Genomic DNA, 24,088 nt, shown 5'->3' with positions numbered 1-24,088 from the left:
GAGGGAAGTAAGAGCTCAAGATCTGCTGTTCCATACTATTGATAATTCTTTTTTATTTTTAATTATTTTTAAATGGTTCCCCTTACGTAAAAATATCTAATATTTCTGTTATGGTTGTCTAAAATAGTTAATTCTGTATGATGATTGCTGTGATACTTCTTTGAATTGTGGTCCAATTTCTTGAAGCTAAAAACCGGTTGGAAAATAAGGCCAATAATTACATCCCTGTCTGTACAGAATGCGTAGCTTTTTGTAAATTCTTCTGTTTGATGTTCTGAGTATGGTATTTAGCTTTAGAGTATCTTCTTGTAAATGGATTATTATTGAAGATCACCTTTTAATTTTAAATAACCCCACTAGGGTTTAGTATTGTCACCTTTCCCTAAAAAGTAGCTTAAGCAAACTTTATTAACATCTTTATTCCTTCCAGCATATCCAAAGACGATTATGAGTAGAGCAAATGCTGTAATGAAAGAGTCTAGGACCTTTGAGCTGCTGAAGAGCTTTATGCTAGGGAAGAAAAAATTTAATCTGGTTTTGGTGTAAAAGAAACAAAACAACCTAATTATAAAAGCCTAAGAGAGCGGTATGCAAAGGAATTTACTGGTGCACCTTTATTTACCAGCTGCATTAATATAATTATATCAATAAGCTTCTGGATTAATGTGTACACAAAGGATTTTACTGATACCGTTGCAGCAGAGTTGTACCAGAAGTGCATAAACTCTGCCTTACAGGACTTAATTTTCCTTCTTCATGTTACTCTCAGTCTTTGTATTATCTAGTAACTGTGTCTGAACAATATCCAGGTTTTTATGTTAACATGAGCATAGAATGATGTCTATTTACAATACTTACGTGCTTTGGTTGTTATGAAAGCAAATAAAATGCATCAGAAAGTGATAGGATGAATTGCAATATATTTTAAAACTTGAGTACTATTAACTCTCACCAGTCTCGTCCAAAATCTTCATGCCAACTTTTAAACTAATAAATCAAAGCCGACTTAATATTGTCCCACTATTAAGAATCCAATATTCATGTGATTTATTTTGGATATTATTTTCTTTTACTGGACAGGATCAAAGAATCTCGAGCTGTAATGGCTTCACCAAGGGGTTGTAGTATAAAACCTGATTTATTTCAGCATTGGGTCTTAATAGGTCTCCTGTGGGATCCCATTCACTGTCATTTTTACAGTCATGGGGATACAGAAGCACTATGGCTATGAACCATTCAGTTGGGACAGGATGATTTCAGAGTCTCTTTGGTTGCACTTATTATCCTAGGAGTAACTCTAGGAGTATCTAGGAGTATCCTAGGTGAGAGGTGTTGAGCACCTGCTTTGTTCACTGTCTCTGCGTTAGTTTTGGATAAATTTCTGTGTAACTGCTCTCTGGCTAGGTAGGATGTCTGAGCTGGTTTGGGACATTTTCTGCAAAAGACAGAACCTATCCTGTGACATTATTGGTGGTGCTCCTGGCTTAGAAATTTCAGGAGAACTCTGAAACTTTAATTATTCTGAAATCTTAGCATGTGTGAGTGAACAAAAGAATTTCAGTCTGTGTAGCTGTACCACGCAGCTGCTGGTAAGCAGTCCTTCACGGCGATGGTACTATTTAGGGAAACACACTCCTCCTGGTACAGTCGATACTAACAATGAAGAAAAGAATTTCAGCATTAATTCTAATTGTTTTTAAGTGAATCCTTAACAATTTAACATGTTACAGATTGTCCCTGCTAGCTTTTGCAGCAAACAATGAAGGATATGAGAGTCTTTGAGTGCCTGGCTATTGTCCTTCCCTGTGTGACATAATTCCTTTAAAACGCTTGTCGTGTGTCTATACTGTAACAAGTCCTGACATTGTATGTTCTAGCTCTGTTTGAGAATGTTTTGTGTGAAGCAGCACAAATACTGCCTTGTAAAGCTTTACATATACATCCTTTTACTCCATCCAACAGACTGAGCCCGAAATTATAGAAGAAACAAACGTTGACCGTGTCAATGAGCCTCGGAGCTACACCAGGTCCCGGCAGGCCAAAGGCCATTCAGAGACCTCAACTTTAAGTTCTCAGCCCTCCATTGATGAGGTTCGACAGCAGATGCATATGCTCTTGGAAGAGGCTTTCAGCCTGGCCTCTGCGGGCCACGGAGGACAGAGCAGGCAGGAGGCCTACAGCTCAGCACCACACTTGCCCTACTCAGAGGTGGTGACCAGCGCTCCTGGTACCATGACCCGACCTAGAGGGGGTGTGCAGTGGGTCCCCACATACAGACCAGAAATGTATCAGTACAGTCTGCCAAGACCAGTAAGTGAAACTTCTCTTTAGTATGCTGTAATATCATAAAGATAGCTCTACTCTGAGACGTATTTTTTTTAAAGATGGAGTCTCATCTACATGCTTAAAAACCAGGTGTAAAGCCATGCTTACGGTAAATAAGTTTGGGTAGTGGGGTGTATGTATATATACTCTCACATACGCATCTCCTGCATGAAGACGTGCTGCTCTATTTTAGCAGCAAGGTTGTCTTGTCCAAGTTCTGCTTGAAAGAACAGGCTGCACTAAGCTCCAGACTGTTCAGTAGATCAAGAACTGATTTGCATGTCTCCTCGTGTTCGCTGAATGCATATTTGGAATCGATCTGGTTTTGTAAAGCGTATATATACGTAGCTGGGAATAAAACATTCAACACTTCTGCACAAGTTCCACCACTGAGGAGCACCATACCAAGACAGGGAACTCACTGTAGTAGTCTGAGTGACCTGAAACATGGGCTGATACTGAGAGTCCCACAGTTACAGCTCTTGGCGTGGGACTCACGAGATGGTTCAGGCCCTGAGGGTTTCTTGGTTGCCCTTCTGTAAGTCACTTCTTATGCTTCACTTTCTAACCTCAAATTGCAGCTAACATTTCCTTATCGTGCAGAAGAAATAACGGCATTAAGGATTGATGTCTATGGATGTGATTTGGTGGTGATTTGTAGGTATCTAGACAGTAATAGCAGTAGTGCTGTGGGTATCCTTGGCAGGTCGAGCTACCCTTGAATTCACAGATCCTGTATTCTGAAACTCAACATAATCTTTTTTTTTTACATGTGTCAGGTACAAATCTAAACCAAGGATGATTGCTTTCAGATGAGAGATGGCCCATTTGTCAATATCAGTGTGAAAAAAAAGCCTTATTAAATTTGAATTGTTCACTTTAAGGCTGTTTTTTTTTTTTTTTTTTTTTTTTGTTAGAAATACATTTGTGGTTTTTGAAAGAATGTATTTCAAAATTAGTCCCTAACTGGCTAGAATAAGAGAATAATGCAGAAAAGTGTCCTCAGTTTAAATCAACTATTACTAAGAGCTCTTTCCATGACAATAAAAAATACATTAAGGGTTGCTGCTTCTGACCTATTCTAAGCATAAGTGAAAGCCAATGGCACTGCCATCTGAGGTTCATGCTGGTACTGTCTAAATCATGCTAAAGGATATTTTTGGCTCTTTGAAATTGGTCTGAAGAACTTCATATATGGCTTCTAATCATATTTCATGGTTCAAATTTGATTAGGAGCTTAAGAGGCAGCTAATAGCTAGTCAAATTACTTTGGCACTGGAGAAGGTCCTTTTAAAAGGAACTGAAAAACCTTGTATGGTGACAGATTTAAGAAAATGTATTAGCCACCCTTTTTTGGTGAATGCTTCACTATTTTGTTTTCAGGACTCATTACTCAATCATCTGCATGTTTTAGGACCTGTAAGCATTTGGTTTTCTTTCTGGGGTTTTCAAGATAGCACTAAAGAATTCCCCAAAGAGACTTATATTTTAATTGATTGCCATGGGCTAGGATAGTCACAGGCTACCAGAGCTTGGATAAGGGCTTTAATTCATGGTTTTCTGCCGATCAGTTTCCCAAATATAAGCTGACTTTAACTAATCTGTTTACCCATTTGTGCTCAAATGGGGAGGGAGGGAGGATTGCAGTTGGAAAAAACAAACAAACAAACAACAAAACAAGAGTTGAGATGTGTGTGCAGAGGGACCTGTGTGCTGGAAAAATGTGCAAGAATTGCTGCTCTTGACATCTTAGCACCTTAGCAGCTGTGTCCAGCTCAGGGAGCTGAGGAGCTGCTGGCAGGCTTCAGGGTGAGAGGTATGTGAGCACCAGGACACTTGTTACACAGGGGAGGACGTTTACCCTACAAACAAGGCATTATTTATTTTTGCCTTTTTAAAATTTCAGTTATTAGCTGCAATTAGAAGTCAACATTAATAATGCTATTATCATTTGAAATTTGGGTTTAAGAGGATTTTCCTGCTTAGATGGAACAAATGCAGACATTGGCTTTACTTAGAGGTCTCTAGATACAATATATGTATAAAGATCTCCAGCCCAGCAGTCTCTTGTAAGATCTGGGCCTTCACAGTCCATACATTGGACTCCAAACTTTTACAATATCCCACAAATTTCCAGTAATTTGACTGCACCCTTCTCAGAGCCATCACTTGCAAAGACGTTTCATAGGAGATACAAGTGCTGGATAAAATTTGTAACGTAGACGTTCTCTACCTTTCTAATGGACAAATAATAAATAGGTTGAGGCAAAACAACAAAAATCTGCATGATAATCTCCATCTCAGTGTTTCCCTCTGTTCCTGAGTATTTGTCAGATGCTTGCAGAACCGTTCTTCAGGGCTGGGTTTCTTCAGGTCTCTTCCAAATTAGGGCTCTTTGATTTTTTTGGAGTGAACCTCCTGGTCAGTCCCACTGCCAGGGAGCTGTGTACGTCTCCTGAGCTTTCTTCTTTTTCCATGTTTGTTTTTCTTTTGAGACCTTCTGTGTTTTTTGTTCATTTTTGTTTTTACGTGCCAGCATTACAGCGCCTGTGTGGGGATGCCTCTCTGTCAGCTGCTCCTGGGTAACCTGTGAGAACAGAGCTCCTTCATCTGGGGCTCTCTCCTTCTCCTGGCAGAGAAAAGCCAGTAAAATGCAAACTTGCAGCATTGTGCCGGAGCCTCTGAAAACGGGATGAGCAATATTTGGCTGGGTGCTTGTTGTCCAGCTGCTGTACTGGAGGCTGGAGGACAGGAGGTAGAGAACAGTGAGTACAACAGGAGCCAGAGTACCAGCACTGAACCTTGGCAGGTCGTGTTACTGCTTTGGAAATCCCCATAGCTGAGTTGAGCAGAGTGCTCCAGCCTGGGAAAAAAAGCCTCTTTATTACAGGGCCGGGCCAGTTCCCAGCTCTCTTTGTTAGTGCTCCGGAAAGAGAAGTAAGAGTAACACGATTTGATCCCAAGGGGAGAACTGGCATTGCATAGCAGGCACAGGTGGACATGGACAGACTCACAGCCGGCATGGCTGGTGAGGAATCTGAGTCCTTGCAGCTTCTCTGCGTTTAACAGGGGTCAAGTGAGTGTTTAATCAAAGTTCAACTAATTCTAGTAACAGGTAATAAACTAAATATAAAGCTCTGTACAGCTAGCAGCAAAACAAAACCAAATCCAGCTGAAATCAATGTATGCGATTTTCCTGGATTGCAAATGAATAACCAAATTATTTAAATCATCCAGTGAGTAAACAAAAGCACTACCCTTTTAATTCCTATGATGAGATTTAAGCAGATGGGCGTTTAATTAGAAGGCAGCATTGAATAATTTAGCCCGAGACAAAGAAATCTGTAAATTGGAGGTGGTAAAAAGGCTTTGATAGCGCAGCCAGTGAGATGTACCATTAAAGTGAACTGCAGTGTTTCTCCTTCAGCCTTTGGTTGTTGTGTGCTGATTAAACTCCTCCTGTCTGCATCCCGACAGGCGATGCCTTAGACTTCTGGTTTTTGTACAAGACACCAGTCGAAACTGGTGCAGGTGGCTCCTTTTGGCTGGACTTTATCTTCTGCAAGGTCACGCTGTATGTGCTGGGCCCAGAGGCTTTCCCAAAGTTCCCCGCTAAACAGCAGTTCCTGATTTTAAATCTTCACTGGTTTGCTTTTTAAGAATTTGGTGTTTTAGCCAAAACAGGCTCCCTCACTGATATTTCTCCCTGAAAGGGTGGTGCGAGGTCTGCAGTCTGGCGCTTGTGCAGTCTGTCCTCAGTCTGAAATGCGATGACCATTGCCAGTGTCATTATAGCCTCGGATTGCACAGCTCCTCAGTTTTGAACAAAATTGCTTTTGGGATCCTTTCGGAGCGCTTCTCTCTGTAAATTTTATTTTATTTATCTATATATTTGTGAACAGAAAAAAAGTGATGGAGGATTGGCTGCTGTTCCCCAGAGTGGACGGCACCTTGGGGAGGTGTAGCAGATCTTTTAATAGGATTTTTCCCTTTAACAGGATTCCCTCTGCCCAGCCATTAGCAAAATGGTGCCACTCGTTCAAAATCTTTCATCTCCTATGTAAGCAGCAAAATAAATGCTTGGATTTTCTACTTCACTTTTTTCCCCAAAATTTTCAGGGCAAGTTGCAGGAAGTTTGTGAATCATTCTTCTTGATTCCTTAAAATGCCTCCTTTGATGTCCACATTTCAAAGCTGTGCGTTAATACACAAGTGAAACCCCAAGTCTGCAGCTCTCCTCCAACCCTGCCATCCTCAGTAGTATCTGCGGTCACCGACGACTCTGAAACATATCCTGTACCTTTAAAACAGGGGAAAAAATAATTTCATACTCAGTACTAACGCATGCTGAGAGCAAGATGTGGGATGAAAGGATTATGGAGGCAGAAGGAGGCGTTCAGTTCAGTCTGGGAGAGCATCGCCAGCTTTCTGGATGCAGAAGAGGTATTGCAGACCATTTCAAGTCCAGCGCTAGTAGGAGAAATATAAATGAGGTTTCCTTTGATGCAACAGCATTTTTTTCCCCTATACAGTTCTTTCATTAAAAATCAGTAGTTCCCACGCCTGGCTAGGAAATGTACCACTGCATTTTCATATTTTTTCCACTAAAGAAATAAATACTTTAAATATCAGCGTAACACGCTGCAAATAAATATTGAGAGCCATCATAGGTGGCATGAAAGGGGAAAATGATTTTCAAAGCCTTGCCTTTGAGGGACCTTACTCTGCTTTAAAAGAGGTAGGGGTGAGAGGTGGGAGAAAGATGCTTGGGCTGTGTTGCTTTTCCCTTAGATACGTTGACATCAAAAGTCAGCATTGGATGCGTTATTTTCCCTGTGTGCAAACCCAGTTTTGCAGCTAGTTGAGAAAAAAAGACAATGGAGCGCTGTCTGAAAGTGTGATTTGTAAAGATGATTACTTTAGATAGTGGTTTTGGGTATTTAGTGTGGGATTTGTATTGCCAAATTCAAACCTAAATGTAGGTGTTAAGTCTGAGCTAATCATGTAAATCCTGTAGGCTCTTTCAACAGGCAGGAGATGGAGAGTGACTCATCCCCTCTTACCACGTTTTTAGCTTTCTCTGCTGTTTGCCGAGGGAGATACTCTGGGTAAAGCAGATGCCTCTCTTTTCGAGGGTCAAAGCCCCAGTGCTGGACTTCAGACTCCAGTTTGAGCCCGAATGCATGGATCTTGATCCTGCAGAGCCTCCCCAGAATCAGTCATTTGCTATCACTCTGACCTTACCTTTAAACCTGGGCATTTCTCTGAAGTGTTGTCAATAAAAACACAAAGAGCAATAAATAAAGCACAATGGGTAGGAGAGAAGTGTCAATGAAATGGCAGAGAGATTGAAATCATCCCTCTGTCTTTAAGCCTAATTTTGCCAAATTATAACCTCTAATCTATAGCATTCCTGAGAATTTAGAAGAGACCCTAAAGGTCATCTGTTGTGTGCCACAGCTTTCACGCACACGGTTACTTGACCTTCACGTGTATTAGTGATGAAATCCAGAACAGCTACGAGCAAAATGCTGGGTTTTATGAGTTAGTGGGCTGATTGTGTGCTCCTCCGAGTTACTCTTCTTTTTCAACATAATTTGAATTATGTTTGCTTTAGAAAGTTACAGAGCTTGGGGTTTTTGTGAAGAGTTTTCTTTTCATCTCTTCAAGGCTGGAAAAAAATGTTGAAATATTCATTGCTCACGGGCAGTTTCATTTCACCAGATGCTGCTCTGAGGATGCTTTCTGAATCTTTTGCTTTTGGAGGAATTGAAAATACTGAGATTTTTTACCTGTGGGTCCAAAGCAGCTGTCGAGTCTCACATAATTGTAACAGATCTGCTTTGCCAGCAAGGTTACAAGTGTCACAGAGACAGCGTTTAATACATTTTTGCTTTAATTAGACTTTGTTTTGCCTCTGTGAACACATTTGTTCATGTTTTCTTCAACCTCCTAAAATCACCCAAGCATTGTAAGTTCTATAATGAATTGGTATTTCTAGTGGTGCAACAAAATATTAGCTTCCTGTGGGCCAGCATGCAAAGCAGGTATTTGATTTCTGAGGTTTGTTTCCTTTTTAATTTGCATGGTATCTCTTCTTGCCTCAGAAGATCTTTCTCTCTCTTTTATAGGCTTACAGATTTTCTCAGCTTCCTGAGATGGTAATGGGATCTCCTCCGCCTCCTGTCCCTCCCAGAACCGGTCCTGTGGCTGTTGCCTCTCTCAGGAGGTATTTACCTTTCAGTTTATTTCAGGTGTAAACTCTAAACCCCACTGTTTTCAAAGGAACTGAGCCAAACCCTGAAGTGGCACTTAGGAGCCGTCTAGTTACTAAACACCCATGAAATGAGAAACATACTATTTTTATTTTCTTTTTAACGTCAAGAGGAAAGAAATAACAATGAATTTTCTCTTCCGCTAGCTAATCAGTTTCAGCATAATTAGGACAGCTCGGCTCTGATTTCTTTTAAAACACTCATTGCCTCAACTCACACAATGCGTAATGGCATATCATATAGCCAATGTAGGGTAGATAATTCACACCGTCACTTTCCCTGCTTTTCTCTATTCTAAGGACTTGCAACATGATCCAGATGAGTTATCAGAACCCTGGGTCCAGAGATTTGTGCCTGGCTTTCAGGTATCTCACACCTGTGTTTCCAAAGCGAAATATTTGTGAAAACCTGGTTGCCTTAGCTCAAAGTATACATTTTGGCGTATCCTCACGGTTAGGCACTCGATAAAATGCATTTCAAGGAATTTTCGCACTTCTGTGGTGGATGAGCTCATTTAGCCTTCAATATTGTGCTGTTGTGCACTGCCTGATGCCAACTGCAATCTGAAGGCACCACAGGCCCGCTGAGAATTGCTGTGGAGCACTGAGACCAAAGGAAACTTTTTTTTTCTGAATGTCTGCTAATAATATTCTAATTGCATCCCAATATTCAGGATATGGATACAGTTTTCTGACACACTCTCGTTTATCCATTCCATTTTAGCTCTAAAGCAATGGGGACACATATTTTCAGTGCGTGTTAGTACTTCTCACATGCAGTTTGCACTACTTAGCATAGTAGTCACCTGCTGTATGATACCTTGTCATATGCACTGTCGTAATATGCTGCTGTCTATGGTTGTCTATTGTGTTAATTAGCTACAGTAAAGCTTTTTGTTTGTTTGTTTGTGTTGCATGTCACAGGCATTTGCTTGATGCAGTAAGCAAAGGCTCTATGCAACTGTAATTACACACTTCACCTAAGTAGCACCAGGTTAAAGAAATGCTCAGACATTTTCCAAACTTCTGTCATGCCAGAACATAATCAGATAACTTATCCGTAGCAGGCTTGTCATGCTGTATCTGATAGGCATGTATGTATGGCTACAAGTCTCATCTATTAATCAGGATATCAAAAGTTTTTTTCTTTTTTTCTCTCTTTTAATGCACAGGTCTACATCAGATATTGGCAGCAAAGTGAGAATACCTGAGTCCAGTGGGGTGGATCCGGCCCAGCATCACGATCAGGCATCTTTTGCACCTGGTTCAAGAGCTCCGATGTCTGTTGGCCCACTTGATCAATCAGCTTTTCACTCAGGTGAAAAAATAGGCCCGCAGACCCAGCTTGCATCTTTGAGAACCACACAACTTGTTTTGCATCCAAATGAGTGTATGGGATATAGCAAATAGAGATGAATATTTGGAGAAAGAAGGTATTAGGTGTTTTATAGGGTACAACTGAAGGGGATATACAAAAGATTATCCCTTTGTAAATGCAGAAGCAGCTGCATTATAAACACTACCCGTCTTGCAGAAGCACCAGGAAATGGTGCTTCTGAAGGTCAGACCCTGCAGCAATGTACCAGATAGTCTTTGTTCCACTATGGCATTCTGCTGGCTCACTGATCAATTAAAGGTCCAGTAAAAAAGTTCATTTGTACCACAAAATCCAGTGGAAATTTTAGGGGGGATTTTCTAGCTGGTATAGAGGGCATTGGTTGGCAAGAGCAGAACTTGCAGCGTTTGATGGGGCTCAGCAGCAAGAGGCAGCTCTAAACCTTTACAGCTTTGCATGAAGAAAAGCTGTTACCAGCAAATGTGGTGATCTAGGTTAAAATAAGGTGTGAGCAGTAAGAAATGCAGCTGTTTTTCTATTAAACATTGAGCTCCCTTCATCAAACTAAAAGATACTCTTGGCTGATATTGCTTGAAATCACTGGATTCTTTCCATTCTTTTGATCCTCAGTAGCAGTTTGCATCAGCTGCCTTTTCTCTTCCTCTTGAGATCAACTATAACACAGTGGTTGTATCCACATTAGCAGAGGAGCAGACCAACAGGAGCAGCTCTGTAAAGCAGATCAGCTTATAAATGAGGGCCTGGCATCCATGCTGTATGCATTGCTGAATTTCTGCCTTTTCCATACGCACACTTGGCATAGCTCTCAAGCGACCCATGGACTGAATGCTCATTAGAGCATTTGTTCCAGTTTGTTTTCATCTGAAAGAGGTCCAGTTTGTGTACTTTGAGAATGCTTCAGAGCTAACCAAAGCACCGAGACTGGGAACAGTTGGGAGATCACCTTCAAAAGCTGTAAGTAGTAGAGTTGTGTAGAAGAAGGCTTGATGGCATTGAGCACAGCTTGGTTTGTAAGGAAGGGGAGGAAAAGCAAATGGATGTAAAGAAAAACGTGTGTGACTGATGTTTTTCAGCCTGACTGGGGGATGTCTTTTATGACTCCTTATTTCCTCCTGAGAAACTTAACCCCTCGCTGTGGTGATGGGAGTGGACTAGTGAGGAGGGGTAAAATCGAGGAGTTGTGTCCCCATCCATGCAAAGCAGAAGGCAGCAGTGCTTTTGCCTGGTCAAAGGTTATACCTTAGCTAGTCTGCCCTCCTTTTTTTGGAGAAGATAGCTCGTGCTCACTTGCAGAACTTGTATTGGGTCAAGGTATCTCCGTTTTAGAAGTCTCATGTGTTCCTGATATGAATTTGGTAAGAATGTTGGTTTTGAATTAATTGATGTAATCAGAAGATTAATCTGATACTTTGTTTTGATGGTCTCTGCATAACACTTGGCTGGGAAAATACTGGAAATAGCTTCTCATTGGCAAAATGTGTTTTCTTGATGAGCTATAGAAAAAGACTTGAAAGATTAAAAAAATTGTACATTGTCATTTCGGTTTGGTAATTGGCAGGTTTGTTAGCCATTGCTCAGTTAATCTGCAAGAAGAATTTCTTTCTTATCTTAGTTAGAAGTAATAGAAAGTTATCTGCATTGTATTCAGCAATTTTCTACTGAGAATAGTACTGTGGATATGCAAATCTGTTGTCAATTAATTAAATACAGTAGATCTGAAGGATCCATTCTACTCTGGCTTTTCTCACTGTACCTTCTGCAGCGTTAGTCTAAAAAGAGCAGCTGCTCTCCCTTTCATTTTAAAGCAACTCAAACTATAAAACGTGCCACACGGCCAAGAACTCCTCCGTCAGGATTGCAGTAACACGTTCTGTGTGATATATACCTTTTTATAACTTCCAGTGACGCGGAGGTTTTCTTGCTGTACGTAACAAGTAAGTATGCTATGCTGCCACGGAAGAGTGACTGGATTTCATCAGAGACAAAAAGACCCCTGTGTGCGTTGTGCAATGTGCCAGAATTGTTCTGGGGGGTAGTTGGAGGAAACATTCATATGTGATAGGTCCTGTAAATGGCTGGGATGCAGGGGAAGATGGAGAGAGTTGTAAGAAACCTGCGACTATAGCAAGCAAGGATTCCTAATGTTCTGATTGGAAAATAAGTTTTTATTGCTTCAACAGATGAAAAAACACTGCTGCAGGTGTCGATTTGGCGTGAAATGACCTGATTTGCTCTCGTGTAGCCCATCGACATTAACTCTAAGACAATGATTTTGCAGTAAGAATTGGGATAAGGTATTATCTCAGCTACTTGAGCGTTCGCTTTGAATAGCAGTTCATTTTGCTGTGGTTAAATTAAAATAGCTTCTTGGTGTAGAAGCTTTGTGTCATCTATAGGAGCAGCACTTTCTTTTCTGTACGTGTCTGAAGAATACTTCCAGCCTTGCTAAGTCATTGAAAATAGCAATCCTTGTGCTGTCTATGACCAGGTGGGAACAAAGATTGCCCACGCCTCTTTTCTTAGCCCACCTCCTTCTAAACCGAGGGAGCAGTGGAGTAGTTGGGATAGAGGTCTTGTGGGATACCCTGTGGCTACCTGCTGTTCAGGCGTACATCGTAGATCCCACTGGTCCAGAACAAATCCACTCTGACTACTTCTCTGAGGCAAAGTGACTCCAGCAGCATCCTGACACGGTGCTTTTCACCTACAACCTGATGTCAAAATGAAAGGTCCATTATTTTTAGATGACATTTCACTTTTCTTTCTTTCTTTCTTTTTTTTTTTTTTAAGTCATTTTTGAAACAGATGCCGTGTGGTTCTGCCCTGTGCTACAAAGTATTTTTTTCTCCTCTTTACAAGCCCTGCTTGCATTCATAGCTGTTTGACTCTGGGCTGCATTGGGAGGTCACTGAGAACCTAGAGATCTCTGGTTTTGTGGGGACATATTATAATTGAGTGTTCAAAACATCCTGTCCACATGCTTTGTTTGATCCATGATAAAGCTGGTGGAGAACTCTCTCCTCCAAGGATTTAGGAACGAGGTTTCTAGGGCTTTAGCATAGCAGTGGTACAGATGCTGGTGTTTGTCTCCCTGTGTAAGTAGACACTAGAGGAAGGAAGTCTTACTGGACAAGCAAACCGTACTTTAAACTTTGTAAATACTGTGGCTAGGCTGAGTAATTGCAGAAAGAACCACACTGGCCTGTGTGTCTCCATGAGGACTAAACCATACCTGAAGGAGCAGGTAGAACCATATCCAGAGACTTGGCTGAACCTTGTGTTAGGAGAGCTGTTTTCTCCCACCTAGCCTTGAGTATGAGAGTGGAATTCTAACAAAAGGCTTCCTGGACATCCCCACACATGTATCTTGATCAAGACAAGGTAAAAACAGATCTCGTGTCACCAGGTTTCCTCGGAAATACTTAGTTAAGTTGTAGCTGCATAATTCATGGCAGCCACAGGCTGTAGCTGGGTAATGAATTGAGCAGGCAGAGCCTTGGTATTTTTCATGGAAGTATTGAAGTTTTATGATGGGGTTGTTGAGATTACAGCCTTGTAAATGTATCATTCGCTCGGTTTCGTAGGTTTTATGTCTAGAGACATTAAGATAGTTTTACTGTGTAAACTGAATGCTCTGTAGCCTGCCGTTGAAAAGAAAGGTGTAGTACTTTGAAACCCATGGCAACAACAGCTTCAAAATTGAAAACAAGGAAACAAATGTAAGAATCTAAAAACCAACTTTTTTTTTCAAAGTTTTGATGGGGATCAGCCATTTCAAGGATTAAGTCCTAAGGAGTGAGTCCTCGTATCTTTATCTAAGGGCTGTGCATGATTACATAGACAACTACAAATCTCATCTTCTCCAGTTTTTCCCAGCATTATGGAGATATTCTAGTCAGATATTGAGAGCCTTACATCCAACCAAAGGTCAACGGAGATGTCATTCTCACCAAAGGGAAAAAAAAAAAAGAAAAAATAAAGGACACAATTACTTCATAAGTAGTATCTCCTAATTTATAACTGAAAATACTGCCTATTAATTTTTATCTAATCTCTCATTTTCTCTCTTTCTCTCTCTCTCTCTCTCTCTCTTTTAATAGGAAATACAGTACCAGCAGTGTTTGCCATACCAGCAGCAAACCGACCTGGCTTCACAGGCTATTTTATCCCAACGCCACCCACCGCATACAGGAATCAAGCCTGGCTGCCCTATGCTGGAGAGAATGAACTACCGGGACAGTGGGCAGACTCAGTAAGTACCCTTCTTTCTCTAACTACAACACATTTTCTGTGATTTGCACAAGAGAGGATTTAAGTGATATTTAGCAATCAGCAAAAGATCTGAGAAGGGTAATTCTTCCTGAATGGGAACAATCTCTAGCAATGAAAATCTGTGAGAGAGAGTGGGAATATTTAGTCATCCATCCCACAAACTGTAAGCATTGTTCACTAGGCTAGAGGCTGGCACCCGCTCAAATTTGGTGTGTCAGATACTCAAGACAGAGCTTAAAGATTTGGATAGGGAGCAGGTGATGCTGCCTCTCAAAGTGGCTTCTTGCTGTTTGGGAGCTGGGGAGCACCTTTACATCTTGGAGGCTTCTCTCGAGATAGCCCAGCTCCTAGCTCCCAGGCCTGCCGCAACCCTGCTGCACAGCATTTTAAGTCCTCCTGAAGGGCCTGACAGATCTTAAACTAAATAATTAATTGCACAATTCTACTCTGAGACAGATCTAATTTTTAGTCTGAAGTGTACCTACATTTCAAAGAAATGAAACTGAGATCCTAAAATGAATTGTGGTAGTTTGTCATGTTTGAAACAATTTCTAACATTTAGGGCTTTTTTTCGACACTTACCTTTAATGCTATTAAAGAAATAAAAGCAAAAGATTGATTTTGCTGCCTGAGCTCACATCTGGTGTTTATGCAGAACCAATTCAACCCAGTGAACTGAGAGATGGATTCTATTTCTTTGTGTAGATCATCAACAGAATATTTTACTGAACTGCTCTCTAATAGTTGCCTCTGAGCAACTAAGCAAGAGAGAGTAAGGGCATATAAATGTTCTGGGGACAGCTATTTGTTGCCAAATCTTTATTACTGCTTTTGATGTCTGAGAGGAAAAGAATTCACTTTGTCTCTCAGCTACAAGTCTGAATTTGCAGGCTGAACTGTCAAGAAAGAAGGAATACGTTCATGTGTAAGCTGAGCACATCTGCTGATGTGCCCCTGACACCTGGAGGCTTGTGAAGTCGTACAGATTCCCTTCCAGATCAGAACTGCCATTTAAAACAAATAAAACCTTCCATGGAAACCATGAAAAAATGTTATTTTTCTAATTTTTATTTGTAACCCTACGTACACTTTAAATTCAGGAGGACCATTGTGTCTGAGCAATCATTTAGAGCTTTTTCTTCAGAAAGAAAACAGAGCCAGGAACAGTATTTTAATTGACTTTTGTTCTGTTCCCTTTTGCATCCCTACTTCTTGGCTGCATTAAATAAGAGTCAGGTATCACTTGTCAAAAGTGAAGACTAAAAACAAAACAGAAAAAAATGGAAATCAATGTTCCAACCCCCAGTTCCTTCCTTTGGAAGGAGAAGAATGTAGCCCTCTTCTTCCCTTGTCTTAAGGGAAAGAGGTGAGAAAAGCAGTTCGTGCCAGGGAACTGTTCCTTTCTGCTGTGTACAGAAAGGGACAGAGAGGGAAGTGAGAAGCTGGCTGGAAAATAACTTGACAATATAGAATTCAAAGGAAATGAATATTTCTTTCAACTTCACTTACGTGTTACAGAGCTTTAAACCAGATCATGTTACAGAGACTTTTTCACCCTTCTGTGATTTAGCAGAAGAGAAAAAAATGTAGAAACAAAACATTTCTGTTTTTTAAGTAGGAATAGAGACTTAAAAATGAGATACTCGTCATGCGTTCCCAATAATGGGACTGTAAATAAGACACCAGGTAGGCATATGAAATAGGAGATTTGGCAACCAAGAGTTGTCTTGGAAGCTTAATTTACCTAAATGAACCTTTTCTCAATTATAAGTTAAGTATTGACACACTGAGCTTTGTGGGAGAAGAGAAATGCATTTATTTTCCAAATTGCTAGATAACTGCTCAGTGAAAGTAGGAACCTGGTGGCCTCTAGTGGTGTGTTCAAGTTGTATTACTAAAATGTTTGTCTGTTGAATAATCTATTGTCAACTAAACAGAGGCGACTGCATTTCATGATCAGTTTTGTGTTGCACCTGTTTCCCATGCTTGTGCCATCACGTCATAGTGAATACGTATGACGTTCTGTGTATCTCTTGGTGGATATCCAAGATCCTGCAGAGCATGAGTAAGTCCTAGTAGTCAGATTTCATAGGTTTTTAGATGCCTGAATTGTTGAGATTTTCAAAAGCACCTAGGGGATTGTAAAAGTCTCATGGGACCAGACCCAAAATGGGATTTAAATAAAATTCCAAAGTTGTCATTTTGAAGTTCATGCTGTGGTCCCATAATCCCTGCGGGGTATTTAAAATTGACAGAGGATCACATCTTGCCATTTGAGTCTGTTTGCAGACACCTGCAATTCTGAAATTTTGCTTCTGGCAAATCCACCAAAGCCGAAGCCTTGGTGGGTCAGGTACCTTACGCATCAGCCTGACAGAAATCCAAAAGTTAGGTGAGACACCTGGCTGCCTGCCTGTATTATATATACTTATATAAGACTTCAGTGTATTTAGAAAGCTAAAAACATGTATTCTTCCTACTTTGAGCAATATAAATTACAAAGTTAACTTTTTAGTGTTTAAACATTGTGGTAGCTTATTGGTTACCTTACAGTAAGTGTGGTATTCTGAGCCATCCTCTTCATAAAAAGCATAACTTGAATTTCCCTTTCTTTTTGTTGGAATGGATTACAACGACCAGTTGGTACCAGTGAGGCTTTCTCAAGGAGAAATTGTCTTGTCCTAGTGATGTGTTGTGGGTTGCCTTTTGAAACAGCACAAAGCCTTTGAAACTATTTCCTAGACTTTGCAAGACATAAATACTATTTTATCTGTCATATAAAAGACAAAACAAAACCAAAGCTTCTGAGAAGGTTAGTATGAACGTAAAGACTGGTATCACAGGTCATGGATTTTGGACAGAAATTTAATAGTCACAGGGACACTAAAACTAAACAGCTTAAGTTATTGCTGCAAACCAGCAAAGTCTTCTCTCCAATGTTGTCAGCGTCCTGAAATACATGTACAGTAGTGGCTATTTGAAAGAAAAATACTTAGGAGAAATAGTAATCAGAGGGGACACTTTCAGAAAAGCTGCCTCCTCAGTCTTTTTGCAGTCATGATAAAACTGCACATGCAGTGTCCTAGTACACTGCAAAGTATTTTTGTATTTTTGCCGCCACAGTTCAGGGAGTTGAGTTTATTGATGTACATTCGTAAATGGCACATGCAAAGGTACACATTTGTCAACTGACACTTCGGAACGTGAAGCTTACGTTCTTGTCATAGGTTCGTATCTTTTGCATCTTACTCTGCCCCACGGAGGTTTGTGTTACCCTGACGGGTGGCGCTAAGGGTCAGTTGTCCTGTATAATTCTGTGTAATTGCGATGCTCTACAGGTTCCACTGCCTGGCTACATCGAAGCTTACCCAAGGCCCCGCTACCAACACAATTCTCCTTCACGACTGCCTCGCCAATACAGCCAGCAGGCGAGCATGCATCCCAGCCTGGAACAAGCTCCTTTGCCGTCTGCCACAGCTTCTCAGCAGAGCCTGACAGAAAACGACCTGTCCGATGCCCCTCTCACCAACATTTCTACAGCTGCCCTTGTAAAGGCAATAAGAGAAGAGGTTGCTAAACTGGCAAAGAAACAAACAGATATGTTTGAGTTCCAGGTCTAAGATCTTTTGTGCACAGTAGTTGTATCATATAATTTGGAGTAGCCAAGGAAGTGATCCCTTTAATTTTCACTTACAAACTTGCTGTGAATTGTGCCAAAGTGATGGCATTTTTCTCCATGTGAAAAGTCAACACTATGAAATCACTTACCGTAGAGCAACAAGACTCTGCAGATATGCATTCTGCTTGCCAGCTAAGGAAATGCTGCCAGGTAACTGTTCAATTCAGATACTATAGACCATATGCAATTGTTAGTCACTTAGCACTTGTACTATGACCCATCGTCACTAGAGATGCTGCTGAACACGTCTGTGACACAGTGTTTCATTTGCAGGCCCAAAGGTAGAGCTGCTGAAAATAACTCCTGCATGTCAAAACTTTATTTCTTTGGTTAAAGAAGAAAACACAGTATTACACAGAAAGCTGAAGGCCATGGTAGGTGTGGTGGTTGGTGGCCATGTTAATTGCTGCGGGACATTGTACAAGGAACGCTGATTTCATCAACATGGACTCGTTCAGTGTTTTCTTTCTAGAGGCTGTATTTAAACCAAAAGAATCTGCGATGAGTGATACACATAAATGTCCTGTAAATACCCCCGATTCTCCTCATCCTATTAACAGTACAATGAAGTGAAAGAAGAGAAGACTGAAAGAGGTTAATGATATTTTGATAATTGGTGGCTAGTCCATGAATGCCACTGATGGGTTATGGAGGAGAATTTTCAGTGTGAGACAACACAATGCATGAAGAGCTAACAAAGGAAATTGGTGCTAGAAGCTTCCAGGAGAAATAAATAAAAGAGGTTATTTGTGTTTGCTCTATATTCAGGCTTTTCACTTTCTATGGATGTGAAGATGGTAAACCTGAGACCTTTGAGCAAGTATTTCCAACCTGGAATAATGAATACGCCTGCTTGTACAAGACGACCTCTGTTTAACACAGTGCTTTTTTTCTCTTTCTTAAGCAAGGATATCTACTGAAGTGCTACATGAAGACACAGTGGATCTTGCAATGGAACAGTGAATACACACCTAGGAAGTTCTGAATGTAGAGGACCTGACTATATATTAACATGTAAATAAGTAAACGGTTAAATGGATTAATGAAAATACTAATGTGCTGTGAAAAAGAGAGCATTTCCAGAAGTGATGCTGACTTTGTGTTGTTCAAGATAAAGGTCACAAATTGTTAAGCTGCATTATTGTATGAATCCAAACCCAAAAGAGAATCAAACCAGTTGAATGGGACAAAAAGTTTGTCTTTTGCAGTTGTATAGAATAGTTGGAGGTCATGAACAATTGTTTTCAGTTCCTTTGCCAATTAGCTTTGGGAACTGAAGTTGTTGCAAAATACATTGTGTTGGGCATGTTTGATGTCAACTGGAGTTAAAGGTAATGTACTTCATTTCAGTAAGCTATCCTCAATTGCGTATGCTATTTTGTCTGTTCATTTCCTTTTCTTGAGTTTCTTTGGTCTTTATTGGGGTGAGAAAGGGAACTTGGTTTAGCTTTTTGGCCATCAATAAAATGAGAGGAGGAAAGAGGAGACTAGAATAGGGGAAAGAAGAAATTGATGAAGCACAAACTTTTAAAACGGAGCTATTTTTTCCCCAAAATAATTATATCATAAACCCTGAGATTGTGATATGTAGTTATCCTAAAATACACAGATATCTTCTGCTCCGAGACCTTAGATATTGCAGAAGCTTTTGGAATGCTAACTGATCTTTAAACGAATGTGAAGTTTCATTTTTATTATTTAAAAATCAGATATAAATAAAATGTATTTTTGTAATCTCGATGTATATATGTGCTGTATATTTATATAAGTGACTAATCTGCTATAGTCGAAAAATTTCCATAAATCAAGTGAAAAGAAAAAAAAAAAAAAGAAAAAAAATATAATAATTTTAATGATCAATATTAACATGCTGTGTCTGGAATACACAAATGGTGGCTTGGATACTAAACAACCAAAGAAACTCAATCTTTCATATACATATAAGTCTACTAAAGGCAGACTGCTGTCTAACTTACCTGTCCGCTAACTAACACTGATCTTATCAGTGTAACACAATACATCCAAATGTCTTTTTGCGTTGAGTTAACAGCTGCCTAAAAATGTTGCATTTAAAAATCACAGCTTGAAAGATACCAGGCCAAACTCAGCGTGCCATAAAAATATAAGTTCTGTTTGGCCTCGGTGGGAACTCAACCCACTGAGAGCAAGGCTGAATCTCTGTATTGGTTTTCATCCATACATGCAAGTTTCACTAGAATCATGCAAACAATATTGTGCTTATTTTTCAGTTGGTGTATTTAAATCACTGTAATGTAAGTACAGACATAATTTAAGAGCAGCTTCATTTTATTTAGCCTAAGCTGTTTAATAACTGGCTTAAGCTAACTTGGTAAGTTAAATCTTCATTTAGTCAGCTGCCTTTTGCATCAGCTTTTTGAATGATTCTTGTCATTATTCCAGTGAAATTTTGTATGCAGATAGGGCCTTCTATGCAATGGGAGTGAAATGCCCTCTGGAATAAATTTCTGTATTTTAGACACAAGTTTTGCAGGGTTATCCTAAAGCTGCAAGTGCGGAAGCAGCAGCAGTCATGCAGACAGGAGTGCTGAAGCAATATATCTGGGAAAGGTCATGTTACAGCGTAGTCCCAAAAGAGTCACAGGAGGTAGGATGTATCAGATTTAAACAGCATCTTCGGGATGCTCAGCTCTGCTTGTAAATCTCTTCCCATTCTTAAACTTAAGTGATTTAACTGTTCTGTCAAAAAATGTGTGAGGGTGAAGCCAAGCATGTATCTTGCCATACTGAAAATTTAAAAAGTTTGAAAATTACATATGTGGTATGGGGTTGGGATACCTGCATGCAAGCAAAATGAACAAAATAGAAAAACAAAACAAACCAGAACAACAAAACAAACAAAAGAACCATATAAATTGCCTTCTAGAAGGACAAACCGTTTCAGTAAAGTTAAACAAAGTACTCTTCATACAACTGAGGAAGACCTGTTAGACTTCAAAACTCAATTTTGTTTGATATTGTATTAATGATGTGCAGTCTACTGAATATTCCCTGAATCGTCACTCTGAAACCATTGTGGTACACTTTTATTCGCAAAGGTATTTTACATTCTTCATTCATAATGGCTTTTTATCTTGTTTGTAATGTTTCTATATATTTTTTTTTAAGTACAAAGTAAGATTATATCTAGACAGTAAGGACATTCCTGGGAAAGAAAAATCCATGCTGTAATATTTATATTGTCTGAGCACAAAGCAATGAAAAAGTGAAAATATAGTGTACAAATAATTTGTAAAATAATAAACATTTTGTATGGCTACAATTACAATATAGTTTTTCAATATTGATTTTGAAGCAGAAAGTTTACCTGTTGAAAGTTATGACATCATCAGAATGTGTTGATGTCGCTTACTCCAGTAACAACTTAGGGCTTTTCTAGTAAATGCCCCAACTTTCTTTAAATTGTTGCTACTGTTAGGATGGAAAAAACTCTTTTCTGTGTACAGAAATGTTGATTTTCTGACCGATACTTGTCTTCAGATTTGTAAATCATTAATAGAAACATGGACAAATGAAACGCGTGTAAAATTACTTCTCGGTAGGTGTGTAATGACCATTCTCAGTAGGTATACATACTGTGTGTGATGCTTTATTAACATTACTAAAAGAGTAACTTTAAGAGGATAAGAGGGCATTCTTTGACAGTCAATTCTGGAGACAAATATATCTGGAATTGTGAGGAGCTGTAACGCTGTAGAAATACAATTATTTTTTTAATCTAATAATATTCTAGATAGAACTTGATAGAAATGCATGTAAATCCTATATAGAAATGGGAAAATTATCATAAGTAATGATCATTTCTTTTTCAGACTAACTTTGAAAAGGGGAGACATGGAGAACAGAAAATGTAAGCTAAAACTATGAAGCAGGTAGAGAGCAGCATTGGATTCTGTGGCAGAACTGATGTGAGGCCTCTGTCTTGTTTAAGGGGTGATAAATAGAAAACTAACTGCAATTTCGGGGAACATTTCAAGATGTCTGTAAAGAATGAATTAAACTTTAATGTATTTTTTTCAGTCCTGCATTGTAAATGTAAGAGCTAAATGCCTGCTTCTGGAAGTCTGAGGAAACTTGAAAGCAATGATAGTTTTCTGAGCTAGCATGAGAAGCTGCTTCGTTTTGCTGACAAAACGCACTACCTGTCCACGTGTGAGCAGCTCCAAGCACAGTGTCTAAGGTTTCTGTAAAACAGTGATGGTCTGGACCTTATATTTCTTGTACATAAAAAAAATCTCTCAGTGGCTTCTCATACCTTGTTGACATGCAATTGGGTAGGAGGAGAACAAGTGTGAGATAGTATGAAGGACGTTAACAGGTCAGAAGTACCCTAACAGTCTGGAAGCCATGCATCTTCTGATGCTTGCTACGTTATACCTACTAGAAAATAGTTGTTTAAAGCAGCTGTCCTTGGAAAGGTGCATTGCTTTCACTGTTAATGACGGATATGTATTAATTAATACTCGGTCCAAATACAAGAATGTATCAATTAATGCTTCCACTCCATTGTGCAAGCCGTGTGTATACTCTGTGTAGCTCCACATGAGAACGTGGCAAAATGAGCACGAGAGCTTTCCAGGGTTACTTAATCTCAAGTTGTATGTCATTTTATATGTATTTTACCATTTGAAAAAAAAATGTTCAGAAACTATGCTAGTATATTAATACTATTAGCCTTTTTTCTTTTTTTATGGGCTTTCTGAAAAAGAGGAAAGTTTGGTCTACTAAGGTAGGACTGCTTACTTGTCACTACTACCGCCTTCTCAGTCTGCTATCATATCTGATGGATCAGATCTTTCCCCTCCCCACTTATCTCTACTTCTACAAGGGTACAAATACACAGGTTTTTTTTTTTTTTTTTTTTTTTTTTTTTTTTTGAGTTAGTCATGTGTAATTTTGAAAATAAGTATATGGGGGTAAATAACATCTCTGTGATCTCTCCAGATACGTTATTGGTCTGCTGAGCAATTTTTCAACACAGTGTGCATTGAAAGAGAAATGAATCAGCTCAAGCCTGTTTACTATAAAGTGATTTATACATCTACTGTAGATTTTGTAACAGGTCTATGTAGAATCAGTATGGCAAATGGTGTCTTAAACTTTCTATGCTAGACTTTCTTTTCACGGGTTAATGTTTTGAACATAACTCCAGGACTGTGTAAGATTGTGTTGCTTATCAAAATACTTTGAAGTGTAGGCATGCAAAATGAGGATGAGTACTCATTGAGAATGCATTTATGAACTGTTGCCTTTCTCTTGTAAATAAATAATGTAAAAATTTACTTGTGGAAATGATATTTATATAGGTCAGTAAATGAATTGGATACTGACTTGGTCTATAATGAAGGCTTCAAGATGGCTAAGACATAAAGGCCTGCCTGGTTAATACTGCAGTATCTTTATTGAGAATAATTGTATTGCATACCAGTCGTTACAGCATCAAAAGTATTGGTCTTATCCTGCATGCTTGGTCCAAAATGTTTGGCAGTACCCGGTGAATGAAAAGCAATCAGAAAACTGCAGACCTTGGATCCCTGTTATCCAGGAAAACTTTTGTCAGGACTGTAGATAAGACATGGGAGATGGAACAAGGATTTCAGCGGGGCTCTGAGGCAGATACACTACAATGTGCAATGTGTTTGCCCTTAATACACACAGATGTAAGAACTACAGTTTTTTGAAAACTAATTCTTAGATCCACCTGTTTGTGCCCACCCATTTCAGGTTCCTTAAGCTGTACAGAGGCAATAATGCAGGTTTTTTTTTGTTACAAAGCTTATGAAAGATAAGAAATGGGTTTTAAAGAGTTAGGTGGTTAAATGCCTAGCAGATGTGTTGACAATAATTACAAATGCCACGAAGAGATGCTTCAGTAATTTTTTTTTTTTTGCATTTGGTAAAAATAATTCTTGTTTTAAGAAGTGCCTGACTTTTCAAAAATTGCTGAGTTCATTAATAGTAATTGTCAAGGAGTAGCATATTGTATTCTAATAACTTTGTAACATACTCAATACACACATTCTAGGGCAATAATAGGTCCGAAGGATTGTAAACGATACCAAGAGTTGATTCCACTAAGTACAGTATTTTGTGAGGAGGTGATTTTTTTCTTACAAAGCGTGTCCCTCTGCTGCAGCTTGGT

The 24,088-nt window shown here is 39.5% G+C and overlaps 1 protein-coding gene across 6 annotated transcripts in view; it reads left to right on the top strand.

Moving 5' to 3' along the window:
• The window catches only part of KIAA1549L (KIAA1549 like), a 103,735-nt gene extending 80,507 nt beyond the window's left edge, over positions 1-23,228 (top strand). For 4 of the 6 annotated variants that reach the window (XM_084519988.1, XM_084519985.1, XM_084519984.1 and 1 more), the window contains 5 exons: positions 1,963-2,310; positions 8,457-8,554; positions 9,772-9,917; positions 14,057-14,208; positions 17,567-23,228. In XM_084519988.1, coding sequence (XP_084376114.1) covers positions 1,963-2,310; positions 8,457-8,554; positions 9,772-9,917; positions 14,057-14,208; positions 17,567-17,848 — 1,026 coding nt within the window. In that variant the 3' untranslated portion in view covers positions 17,849-23,228. The remainder of the gene's footprint in view (positions 1-1,962; positions 2,311-8,456; positions 8,555-9,771; positions 9,918-14,056; positions 14,209-17,566) is intronic. The other 2 variants (XR_014693315.1, XM_084519987.1) reach the window with 2 other exon arrangements.
• Positions 23,229-24,088: the final 860 nt, after the last annotated feature.

The sequence above is a fragment of the Aythya ferina genome (assembly GCF_964211825.1).
Source record: "Aythya ferina genome assembly, chromosome: 5".
Classification (NCBI taxonomy): Eukaryota; Metazoa; Chordata; class Aves; order Anseriformes; family Anatidae; genus Aythya; species Aythya ferina.
This window is presented reverse-complemented; position numbering and strand designations above follow the sequence as displayed.